The following is a 13,164-nucleotide window of genomic DNA, read 5'->3' on the forward strand; positions in this document are numbered from 1 at the left end:
ATCAAAGTCAACTGCAAGTCATGTCATCATCTCCCTGACATCACAGGATAAACAAAACGATTAGCAGAATGCCTGACACACAGTAGATTTTAATAAATGTTTGTTAACTGACCAAGTATTTTTTTTAATTTAGTATTTTATTTTTCTCCAATTACATATAAAAATAATTTTCAACATTAGTTTTTAAGACTGAGTTCCAAATTCCTTCTTTCCCTCCCTCCCCACCTCCCTCACTGAGAAGGCAAGCAGCTTGATCTAAGTTATTAAAGTAAGGTAAGTCTTGCATGACTTGTTCTTGATGAAGCCATGCTGGCTCTTTATAATCATTGTTGCCCTTTCTAGCTATCTACAATTCATCTTTTAATGATTCAATATAAAAACTTACACCTTCCCAGTACAATTCACCAATATTCTGCCTGGATTAGATTCCAGTGGTCAGCATACTCTTATTTGCTTTTCTTCTTGCCATTCCTCTGACTCCTAGAAAAAAATCCTATTCTGTGCTCCTAGTTGTCTGTTCCTTTCATTCCCATCTATCTCAGGCCTACTGCCTTAATAGCCCACTGTGAATCAGCCTGCTCCTTACATTGTGTCCTTTGGAATTACTGCTCCATAATCAAAAAAAACTTCCTTTCATTTTATATGTATTCCTCTCTTGCTCCTTCCATCTACAGACACTAAATGTTGGCTCCCCCTGAAGGAGACTGCATCCCCAATCACCTGCAATCTTATGCTAAAATCCAATTCTTGAACCTGGTAATGTTCAATTTAATAAACTATTAAATGTTTACTAACATCTAAGACTGTATACATGCCTCTGTTTGCTTCAATTTCTTCAACTGGAAAACTGGGAAAATAGGTAGCTGTGAGCTCTTCCACCCAGCCCAGCATGCACTCGCCTCCCCCCTGCCTCCAGGTGTGGCATCACCTCCTCTCTCGCTCTCTTAAGGATTTAAACTTGCTACTTCAAAGTTCACCATGGATGATGACATTGCTGCTCTTGTTATTGACAATGGCTCTGGAATGTGCAAAGCTGGCTTTGCAGGAGACGATGCCCCTTGGGCAATCTTTCCCTCCATTGTTGGACGCCCCAGACATCAGGGTGTGATGGTGGGTATAGGCCAGAAAGACAGCTAGATGGGGGATGAGGCCCAGAGCAAAAGAGGTATTCTGCCCTTGAAATATCCCATTGAACATGGTAATGTCACCAACTGGGATGACATGGAGAAGATATGACATCATACTTTCTACAATGAGTGACCCTGAAGAGCACCCTGTACTACTCAAAGAAGCTCCCCTGAACTCCAAAGCCAACAGAGAAAAGATGACTTAGATTATGTTTGAGACCTTCAACACCCCAGCCATGTACGTTGCCATCCAGGCTGTGCTGTCCCTGTAATGCCTCTGGTCATACCAATGGTGTTGTGATGGACTCTGGTGATGGTAAGACCCACACTGTGCTCATCTATGAAGGTTATGCCCTTCCCCATGCCATCCTCCATCTGGATCTGGCTGTCTGTGATCTGATGGACTACCTCATGAAGATCCTGACCGAGAGAAGGTACAGTTTCACTACTACAGCTAAGAGGGAAGTCGTATGTGACATCAAGGAGAAGCTGTGTTACGTCGCCCTAGATTTTCAGCAGGAGATGGCAACTGCTCTATCTAGCTCCTCCCTGGAAAAGAGCTATGAGCTCCCTGATGGTCAGGTTATCACCACTGGCAACAAGAGGTTCTGCTGCCCAGAAGCTCTCTTCCAGCCATCTCTGTTAGGTATGGAATCCTGTGAAATCCACAAAACTACCTTCAACTCAATCATGAAGTGTGATGTTGACATCTGTAAGGATTTGTATGCCAATGCCGTATTGTCTGGTGGTACCACCATGTACCCAGGCATTGCCAACAGGATGCAGAAGAAGATTACAGCCCTAGCTCCCAGCACAATGAAAATCAAGATCATTGCCCTACCTGAGTGCAAATACTCTGTCTGGATTGGAGGCTCCATCCTGGTGTCTCTTTCCACCTTCCAGCAGATGTTGATCAGCAAGCAGGAGTATGATGAATCTGGGCCCTCCACTGTCCACCGCAAATGTTTCTAAATGGACTGTTTGGTTTTTTTTGGGTTTTTTTGTCAAAAGGGCGTGACATGATAATTGCCAAAAAAAAGAGATGAGACTGGTATGGCTTTTTTTGGTGTTGGGTTTTTTTTTTTTTTGGTTTTGTTTTGGTTTTTTTTGGCGCTTGATGCAGGATTTAAAAACTGGAATGGTGAAGGTGATGAGCAGTCTAAATATGCTGGAGGTAAATGTCCTCAAAGTTTTACAGTGCATCTTCAGGACTCTGATTGTACATTTTTTTAATAGTCATTCCAAATATTGTATAATGCACTGTTACAGAGTTATGCGCCTCCATGAAGGCTGTCCTCTGCTAGAGCAAAGGAGCTAAGTAACAAATCCAGATGGGAAGGGAGGGAAAGGTGGAAGGGACTAGTATTGCTTTACATGTAAATTAATGCAATCCTTTAAAAAAAACTTTTTGTATCTTCCGCCTTAATACTTGTTCTTTTTTTTAAACTGTCACCCCTAAATTCCCTCCCTGCCCCCAACATAGATGTGAATGAAGACTTTACAATCTCCCTGAGAGTTTTATGAGATTAGTGCCAGTACCTGGGGGAGGGGAGGAGCTTTACCGGTACACTGTCTTAAGACCAGTTGAAATAAAAGTGCACATTTAAGGAAAAAAACACTGAGATAATAACAACATCCACCTCCTAGGGCTGTTGTTTAGTAGAATGCCTGGCATATCATAGGTGTTACATAAATGCTTATTTCATTCTCCCTTCTCTTTTTCTTATCTAACTATGAATTCAGTTACAAAAACTTCTGGGTCTACAGAAAAAGATATACCAGCATGATAAGTTCAAATCTTAGGAACCTACTTCCAACGTAAAATGCTTCATTCTTTCAGGATATTTCATCAAGAGAGATTACAAGGAAGAAATCAAATTAAGTACCCTTGCTCATTTGAACTAAAGCAAGTTAGGCATTGAATCCTGCTCCCCTCATGATGGCAATAACTTGACTTTACGATGACAACCACAATGTCTACACGTAACAGATAAGGTGTATTTTTCCAGGGTCCAACATCAAATAAACACAAAGTAAAATGATTGGCATGTTTCATCCTCATTCTTTTGGAATTGTGATCATCATTGCATTCATCAAAATTATAAAGTGCTTCAAAATCTTTTCTTTAATGTTTTTTTCACTGTATAAATTTTTCTCCTTGTTCTACTTCATTTTGCATCAGTTCATAAAGATCTTTCTAATGTTCTGTCAAACTGTCTATCTCATCATTTCATATGATACAATAATAGCACTCCATTGTATTCACATACCATCATTTGTTTATGCATTCCACAATAAGAGGATACACTCTTGGTTTACAATTTTTGGCAGTCATGAAAAAAGCTGCGATAAATGTTTTTGTATATATAGAGCCTTTTCCTCTTTCTTTAAAGGGGTATAAGCCTTATACCTGTATAGCTGGGTCAAAGGATGAACACAATTTGTTAAGTTTCTGGGCATAGTTCTATATTGCTTTCCAAAATGGTTGAACCATTACCACATCTACATCAACAGAGTATTAGTTTAAATGTTTTCCAATATACCCTCCAACTCACTTTTCTCTTTTGTTATCTTTGCCAGGCTGCTACAGAACTTGCTTTAATTTGCTGTAATTTTAATTTCTCTAATTATTAGTGAGTAGAGTATTTTTTCAAATACTGTAAATGGCTTAGATTGTTTTACTTTTAAAGGCCTGCTTATATGCTTTGACCCTTTATTTATTAGAAAATGATTCATTCTTATAAATTTGAATATGTTCCTTATATACCTTGGAAATAATATCTTTATCAGAGAAACTTATTACAAGATTTTTCTCTAATTACTTATTTCCCTTTTAATTTTTACTAGGTTTGTCCAAAAATTTCTTAATTTTACATAATCAAAATATTTCTTGTATGATCCTCTCTATCACGTTAATCATGAAGTCTTCCTCTATTCATAGATCCAAATAACTCCTTCCTTGCTCCTCTAATTTAGTTTATGATGTCACTTTTTATATCTAAGTCACGTACAGGTGGCTCCATGTTTCACTACACTTCACTTTTTTATGCTTCACAGATATTGCAATTTTTACAAATTGAAGGTTTGTGGCAGCCCTGCATCAAGCAAGTCTCTCAGCACCATTTTTTCTGACAGAATATATTCACATTATGTCTCTGTGTCACATTTTGGTAATTCTCACAACATTTCAAACTTTTTCATTATTATTATATCTGTTATAGTGATCTGTGATCAGTGATCTTTGATGTTACTTTTGTAACTGTTTTGGGGTACCACAAACCACGCCCATATAAGATGGCAAATTTAATGAATAAATGTGTATGTTCCAACTGCTCCACCAACTGGCCATTCATTCCCCCATCTTTCTCCCTCTTCTTCAGCCTCCCTATTCCCTGAGACACAACAACACTGAAATGACCCATGGCAACCAATCATCATCAGTCTAGAGACTAGAGACAGACTGACAATGGTTGGCTGCTGTGGGTCACATGACTACCACCAGAAATCCTTTGGTGGGCTGCATGTTGTACCAGTCTATAGAGTGTTTTATAGTTAAGAGTCATATAGTTTCTAGGTTAATCTTGAAAGATACAGTCCAAGTACTTTATAGCTTCTATAGTTATTCTGAATAGAATATCTCTTTCTATTTCTTCTTAATTGGGTTTTGTTGATTAATAAAATGGATGTAATCTTATGTCCTGCAATTTTGTTGATGCTATTAGTTATTTCAATTAATTTTTAGTTGACTCTTTGGGGTTCTCTAAGTACAATATCATGTTATATGCAAAAACTGTTTCTATTCATAAATGTTTCTTCTCTGAATTTCTTTTGATCAGTGCATTGCTCCATATACCGCTATGCCAAATAACAGTGGTGATAATAAGCATTTTTGTTTTATCCTTGATCTTGGAAAAACTTCTAACTGCTCCACTACATGTAATGTTTGTTCTTGGATTTCAATATACATCATTAACTATAGGGAGGAAAGGTCCATTTATTCTAGATTTCTGAAGTTTGGCAAAAGTCCTTTCAAGCATCTACTGACATAATCAAATCCTGACACATAATTTTAAAAATTATTTCTAATAAACATGGCTTACTACATTGACATTCTTCTTTATGCTGAACTAATACTGAACTTCTGGTGTAAGCTCAACTTGGACATAGCATATATTCTTTCTAATGTGCTATTATAGACTACTTGCTAATATTTTTATTTAAAATTTTTGTATCAGTTTTCGTTACAGACAGCAGTCTACAGTTTGCTTTCTCTTATTTGTCTCTGCCTAGTTTAAGTATCAAAATCATTTGTATCGTAAAAGGAGACTGAAAAAGTACTTCTTTTCTTATTATTTGAAACAACTTATGCAGTTTTAAAATTAATTGTTCTTTAATGTCTGACAGAATTCACTTGTGAATCCATTTAGTCCCAAAGTTTGGTTTTTTTGGAAGCCCATTTATGGCTTGTTCAATTTCTTTTTTTTTTTCTGATAATGGGTTTAACAGTTTATTTCTTCTTTTTGTTAATATGGGTATTTTATGTTTTTGGAAGCATTCATCTATTTCCTCTATGTTAATGGCTGTGTTCGCATATAACTGGGAAAAAGTTTCTCATACGCTCCCTGTTTTCCCCTTCACAAAGTCCTTTAACCTTTTGTCATGAACAATTTGTTTTTTTTTTCTTTTTGTTAAATCAGGCTACCTGTTTATTTAAAGAAAAAAATTCTTGTTTTATGTTTCATTGAATGATCTTTTTATTTTCAATTTTATTCATCTCTTTTGAATTTCTGCTATATTGTTGTTCAAGCTTTTTTTTAAGTGTGGGCCCAATTCTGATCGGTTCTTTGTTCTTACTTTTATTGATGAAGATGTAATTCCCTTCAGAACAGTGTTACCTGCATCCTTTACGTTCTGATAAACTGTGTTTCATTATTGTTATTTTCTTTGATAAAATTTTCTATTGTATTTAAGTATTTAATACTACAATTATTTCACATTAAATTAGTAGGAAGTGACCTCTCTGTCACTCAAATTGCTCCATGAAGTTAACCTGACGATTAAATCTTGCAATTTCTAACCTTGTAATTCATACATGGAAAAGTCAGTCTTAATGACTGACTTACCTCACTGGGATCTCATACTCTAACTTTTCAAATTATTAGCACAGTTCTCAGTATATAAGTATTAATAAATTATTTTTGCTTCTTGCCTTGGTCCTTCCTTCCTAATCCCCTCCCTCCCAGAAAGAAATGCATTTAGGTAATAGGAACATGGACTGTGCATGCCCCTAAGTTCACCAATTTAGAATATTTCCAAATGACAGGCAGAATGGTTAAGACCTTTTGTCTAAAATATTATTTCTGAATAACACTGTTTTAAATACTGAATTCTTCAAATAAACAAGATACATATACTATTCTCTATAACATATGAGTTAGGTTCTTTTACCTGGTCCACTGCTTGAATGATCACCGTGGTAGACATCAAATTCTTGAGCTTCTAATTGTCTATATTTGTTTATATATTCCATTTCAGGGCTTTTTTTCTCATGCAGCCTGAAGGAGAAATTAAAAGTTAGTAAATAAGTCAAGAAATTCTCTTCCATTTGGATATACATAGGAATAGCTACATTTTTTTTTGAAGGGGGGTAGGTGAGGCAAGGAATAAGCTAAATCCAAGAATATTAACTCCTATGAATCCAGATACAATGCTTCTAAGACATAGAAACATTGTGTATATTACATTACAGACAAGATAAAAAACAGGCTAGAAAATATGGTACAGTTATTAACATAAAGTCACCTCAAACAAGTGAGGAGATCACAGTGAGTAAGCAGTGTGATGTGACAATTTAAAAAGCAAATGCAATCTTGGGTTTTATAAAGAGAAAAACTGTTTTGAGGAATAAGAACATGATAATATTTCTGTGTTCTTCCCTGGTCAGACCGTATCTGGTACACTGTGTTCTATTCTCAGAACTACAATTTAGAAATACAATTGATAAGCTGTAGAGAATCCTCAAGAAGACACCTGGACAACGTCACATAATGGCTGAAGGAACCATGGGTGTTTACCCTGAGGAGGGCTCAGGAAATGGGGAATGGAGAAGACATAATAGCTGTGGTTCAAGTTATCTGAAGGGTTGTCACATGGAAGAGGGAATACACCTATTCTATCTGGCTCCAGATGACAGATCAGGAGAAGATGTAAAGGAAAGAAGACTTGATTTCAGAAAAACATCCAAAAATGAAACGAGCTACTTCAGGGAGCTGAGGTTCCCCCCTCAATGAAGATCTCCAAGAAAAGCTACTTGTCAGTTATATAACAGTGGAAATTTTCTTTTTAAATATGGGTTGGACTAGGTTACTAAAAGCACCTTCAACTTAAAATTTCTGTAATTCTGTGATTATGCAGTAGAAGCAAGAACATAAAGTAAGACACCTTTACGATGAGGCATACCATAATACTACCCCACCTCCAAGGAAAGGAGCATCTTCCACTCTAGGAATGCCCTTTACCAAAGCCCTAGGTAAAACTTGACAAGGTAAAGACATCCCAGTACTTCAGACCTATACTGCTTCCTGTTAACTGGTAATAATTTGTGTCATATCTATCTTTGTATTCCCAGTATCTTACATAAACTAAGCTCAGTGAAACATTTCATAGGATCACAGATTTGGAGCTGGAAGGAAACTTAGAAACTATCAACTCTGATTCCTCTCCCCTCTTTACATGATAAAAATTAGGAAAGTCCTAATTTAACATCCAAAGATGTTAAATGGCTTGCCTGAGGTCTCCCAGGAAGTAAAATGCATGGCCAAGGCCTATATCAAAGTCCTCAGGTTCCCACTCTGTTTAAATGAATCTATCTACAAATAATTCTAATACACCACTAGAATAATACAAGTAGTGCTAACCTCATTAACTCTGAATAGCCAACTTCATCTTCCCATAAAGTGATTCAATAACCATAAGGAATATGACAAGCTATGCAGCATATGTTTATCAATAGGAAAAATTAAGTCATCAAAGAAAAAGCTAGAATTTCAGGAAGATTACTTGATGTGAAATATCATTCTACAAAATGCTGACACATCCAAATGTGCATGCCAATATGGAATATGCAAAGACATATAAATGCATTGTAAGGAAAGAATAAAGTTACCTAACTTGAAATTATGTTTTAAACTGATCTATCAAAAAGTCTAGGGGCAGCTAGGTGGTACAGTGGATAGAGTGCTAGGACTGGGATCAGGAAGACATCTTACCTGAAGTCAAATCTGGCCTTAGACACTAGGTGGGCAACTGTGAGCAAGTCACTTAACCCTGTTTGCCTCAGTTTCCTCATCTGCAAAATAAGCTGGAGGAGGAAATGCAAACCACTGTAGTATCTTCGCCAAAAAAATCCCAAATGGGATCAGGAAGGGACAGATTTAATTGAAATGACTGAACAACAAATCAAAAAGTCTATATGTCTATGAACAACTATAAAAGTTAGACATAATAGCAAAAATTCCAATATTTTCATCCATATTTCCTATATTTGTTTTTAATCTATATGTATGATTTTATCTATTTAAAGAACTGAAAATGAAAAAAGAACTCTCCACCAAAGCAGACCAACAATTACGCTGTAATTTACCAGCTTAAAGAGTTGTCCCAAACACTGAAAGGTTAAACAACTTGTCAAGGGTGACAAGGTCAGTCTACGTCAGAGAAACAAAGTTAACATATGCATCCCTGACTCCAAAACTAGTGGATTTTCTTGCTGTATATTATAACCACACTGCCTCATATTAAAAAAAATTATGAAAGATTTCAAAGTTGTATATGAATACTGAAAAAAGGCTTCATAAATTTCAGAAAGTTTGATTAAAACTGCATTAGTAAATTATATTTATTCTGTTCCTTTTATATACAAATCAATATTTCTTCTAGGTTCTTCTAGGAGCTACAACAAAAGTATACTTTTAATCCTGAAGGGAGGAAGGGTACAAATTCATTATGCCACAAATGAGAAATATAAATAATATTAAATAATTATTAATAATATTAAATGCATTCTATGTACAAGATATAGTTGTCCCCATTAACAAAGAGAAAAAAAGATATGTAAGTGATTAAACCCAAGTCATTCAATTAGCTTAAGGCCTTTCTCTTACCATCAGTGAGAAAGAGTAAGCTTTACATGAAGAAAAATGGGACGATGACACCAAACCCATGAAGTGGTACGGTAGATAAGAGGTGGAAGACTGCAAGAACATCACTCCTTTCAGGCCATCTCATTAAGAGCCACTTTCTACGATCAGAGCCCTTACTCTTAGTCAGCAGTATGCACAGAACTCTTAAGATGGATGCTTTAAGAAATTCTAGCATCTCTGCTATGTAGGACAGGAATATAGCCTCACTTGAGATTTAGACACAAAGTGCCTGTACAAGAGCCAAAGTTGTAGCTTTAAAAAGGATTGAAGTTAACAGTTGCATATACAATCCTCTTTTCTGTATTTTCAACTGTTCATCATATTTGTTCATTTTTATTAAGTTCACAGAAAAAAAAGATAATGATCTTTGTGATATATTACTGTAGCTTCCTTGTTAGCATTTTACTTAAATAATTTTTAATCAATATTCATTGAGTATCAGTCAATAGTTTTTCTTCTTTTGATTCTCCTTCAATAGCATAGAAGAGTGTATCAAATCTAATAAGATGACATTAAGAGAGACAACTGAAATTCTTAAACTTGAGTTCAAAAAACAACTTCACAAATATAAGGTGAGGGAGGCATTGGGAGCAGTTTGTCTAAAAATGATGTTAAGGTTTTAATGAACACAAACCTATATATTAATGAATAAATGAATATTTGAATGAAGCATTTATTAAGTGGTTATTATGTGCAATACACTGTGCTAAGCCTGAGAATACAAATAGAAAAGACAGTCCCTCCTTTCAAAGAGCCCACATTTAAATGGGGAGATAACACATATGGGAGGTTTGAGTTGCAAGTCAAATGGAAAGGTCTCACAGTCTTCATGGTACAGCACCAACGCATACGATGACAGCCTCTTCTTCAATGTTATTTACACTGCTAAAACATTTGACAGTGTTTAGTAACAACTTTCTTTTCCTGCATCTTCAGTAGATCTAGATGTAATAACTATAGGAGCAGGTGCCAATGTGCAATCTTCCCAAGATGGTGGCTATAGACACTGCTCTTGGGATCATCAGCATCCTAGACTGTCTTCATAAGGGTCCAAGTGGAGATGATGGTCAACGGTGGTGGTTTCACTTGCCTGGCACATGCTCCTTCCTACTTCTCCTTCACCTACGATGCTGGCTTGCATCCCCGCTGATGGTATTGGTGGCCATGGGTTGGGAGCTTATGGGGATAGCTGGTTCCTTCTTCACAAGGTCTGCCTCCTCAGATGATAGCTGTGAGGGCTGAACAAGAAGTAGGATGATCTATGGGGTACTGCCACTCTAACATGAGCCAATGTTACATGATATCCAAAAAACTAAAGCAATTTAAGAGAGAGTAGGTGGCCAAGGGAACAGATGTGAGGAGTCTCACATACTCTACAAATTGATCAGATCACATCTAGAAGGTTGTGCTCCATTCTAGGTGGGAAATAGTAAGCCATAGAATGTTCAGAAAAGGGCAACCAGTGTGGGCTCATTATCAAGTAAAATTAAGGTGGGAAGGAAGTGAGGATGTTCAACCTAAAGAAGAGAAGACGAGACAACACAACAGCTTGCTCTACTAGGTCACAATAAACAGAAATGGAATCAATTGTAGCTTTTAGTTTAAACAAAGGCAGTTTAATGTTGAAAAAGAAAACTTTCCTAACAATTTCAGGAATACAAAAGAAAAATAAGTTGATTTTGGAAGTAATGTGTTCTATCATAAGAAATTTTAAAACAAAGAATGGAAGAACATTTATTAAGGAGATTGTAGATTCTATTTGGGTGGATTAGATAACCTCAAAGGTTCTTTCCAACTGTAAAACTCAATGAAATGCTGACAACACTGCTTCAGGTCTAAAATAAAAATGTCATTTCAAGTTAAGTGCAGACATATAAAATTGTTGTCCTATATGCACTTTTATCATACTATAATAACCCAAATTAAGCTACCTACTTCACAGGAACAATACAAATTTTTTAAAACTACATATATTTAGGGAAGACATTCTAAAGCAACATAAAGTAAAACTAAGACAAACAACATGGAGTTAAAATGGAAGAAAGCTATATAAATTCTCAACATAAAAATATTTTTAGCTACAGCTTACATGTAATCCGCTTTACGAAGTCTTAAAAGATTAATGTGTTCTTCCTCTTAGGATAAATGAACAAAAGCAGATATTTTCAACCAAAAAAAGAAGGAAAAATATATATTAGAAATAAAACATCACTGCATTGTAATTCAATGAATAAAATTTTCAGCTAATTTTCTGCATATTCAAAAATTTAAGTACAGGGTTGAATTTAATTTTACTTTAAATTATACATCATATCTATTATTGGCTATAGAACCCTTCCAAAAGGAATATATAACTTAAAAGGAGAAGAGTAACACACCAAGGTTAATCATATGTCCAAGAAATTAATAACACAGAGCTATGAATAGGAGACCTTTACAAAGCCAAGTTAAAAATAAAAAGATGTTCTCTGACAAATATAGTTTTTCTGTACTAAGCTTTTCCAAAATCTGTTCTTTCATATTGGTCATTTGGAACAAATAATTTAAAAAACAAAAATCCTTTAATGCTACGCCAAACTATATTAAAGGGATACTTTACAAAACTTGATTAAATAACAAAATTCATTTAATGACATACAAAATCTAGACTCTCAAAGAAAAATAATGGAAAGAAAAGAGCAAACACTTCAAATTATATTATAAAGCAGTTTATAAACATATAAACAATCTGCAGAGGATATATATTAATAACAATATATGCATGTATCTATATATGAAATATATAAATGATATAATACATATCTAGAAATAACATATTACACAATTTACATATTATATATATTATATGGATATGGATATAAAAGACCAAAAGCCATTACCCAATCAAATGAGAGGTCAAATGGGAGGAACAGTTTTTGAAAGAATAGCAAACTACTGATGACCATATGAAAGAATACTCCAAAACACAAATAATAACAGAAAGGGAAATCAAAATAATCCTAAGGCTTCTACCTCACGATCTGTAAGTTTGGCAAAAATGACAAAAGATGGAAATAGTCGATGTTGGGGGGATTGTAGAAAGACAACCACACTAGCACATTGCTGATGAGCAGCAATGAAGATGAATGAAGAGTTATGAATCAATACAACCATTTTGGAAAGTAATTTAGAACCACATTAAGAAAGTGATGAAAAGGTCCATACCCTTTGAAGCAGAGATATTATTATTACTGTGTTTATACCCCAAGGAAGCCAGTAATAAGAAATAAATTCCCATATCACAAAAATATAGCAGCGTATTTTGTTAAGAGCAAAAAATTTGAAACAAAGTAGATGTCTACCTATTGGAGAATGACTAAGCTAACTGTGGTACATGAACGTAAAGGAATAATTTTCTGCTACAAGAAATAATAAACATGATGCCTATAAAGATGCATGGAAAGATCTACATGAACTGCTATGGAGTGAAATAAACAGCCAAGCAAACAATATACACAAAGACTATAACAATGTAAATAGAATAATCACAAAAAACAAATCAAAAATGAATGTTGTAAAATTATAAAGAACAAGCCCAGTTTGAAAAAAAAAAGCTAGTATTCTCCATTCTCTGCCCCACTCCCATCCATATGCAGAGATAGGAGGTCAGCAAGTATAGAATATTACAAATATTTTCAGATTTTTAATGTACTGATTAGTTTATGCTGGTTTTATCCTTTTTTTAGTTTTTTTTAAAATACTATTTGTTATACAGAATGGCTCTATGAGAAAAAACAAAAGTGGGGGGAAGACAATGAAAAAAATGATGGCAATATTAAAAAAAGATTCAAAAACTT

At 35.0% G+C, this 13,164-nt stretch overlaps 1 protein-coding gene across 1 annotated transcript in view; it reads right to left on the minus strand.

Annotated features, from left to right (window-relative positions):
• Positions 1-13,164, minus strand: part of TDRD9 (tudor domain containing 9) — a 201,520-nt gene that overhangs the window by 144,897 nt on the left and 43,459 nt on the right. Inside the window, exon 2 of the mRNA XM_072630074.1 lies at positions 6,576-6,682. Coding sequence (XP_072486175.1) covers positions 6,576-6,682 — 107 coding nt within the window. The remainder of the gene's footprint in view (positions 1-6,575; positions 6,683-13,164) is intronic.

Source organism: Notamacropus eugenii, chromosome 1 (assembly GCF_028372415.1).
Source record: "Notamacropus eugenii isolate mMacEug1 chromosome 1, mMacEug1.pri_v2, whole genome shotgun sequence".
Lineage (NCBI taxonomy): Eukaryota > Metazoa > Chordata > Mammalia > Diprotodontia > Macropodidae > Notamacropus > Notamacropus eugenii.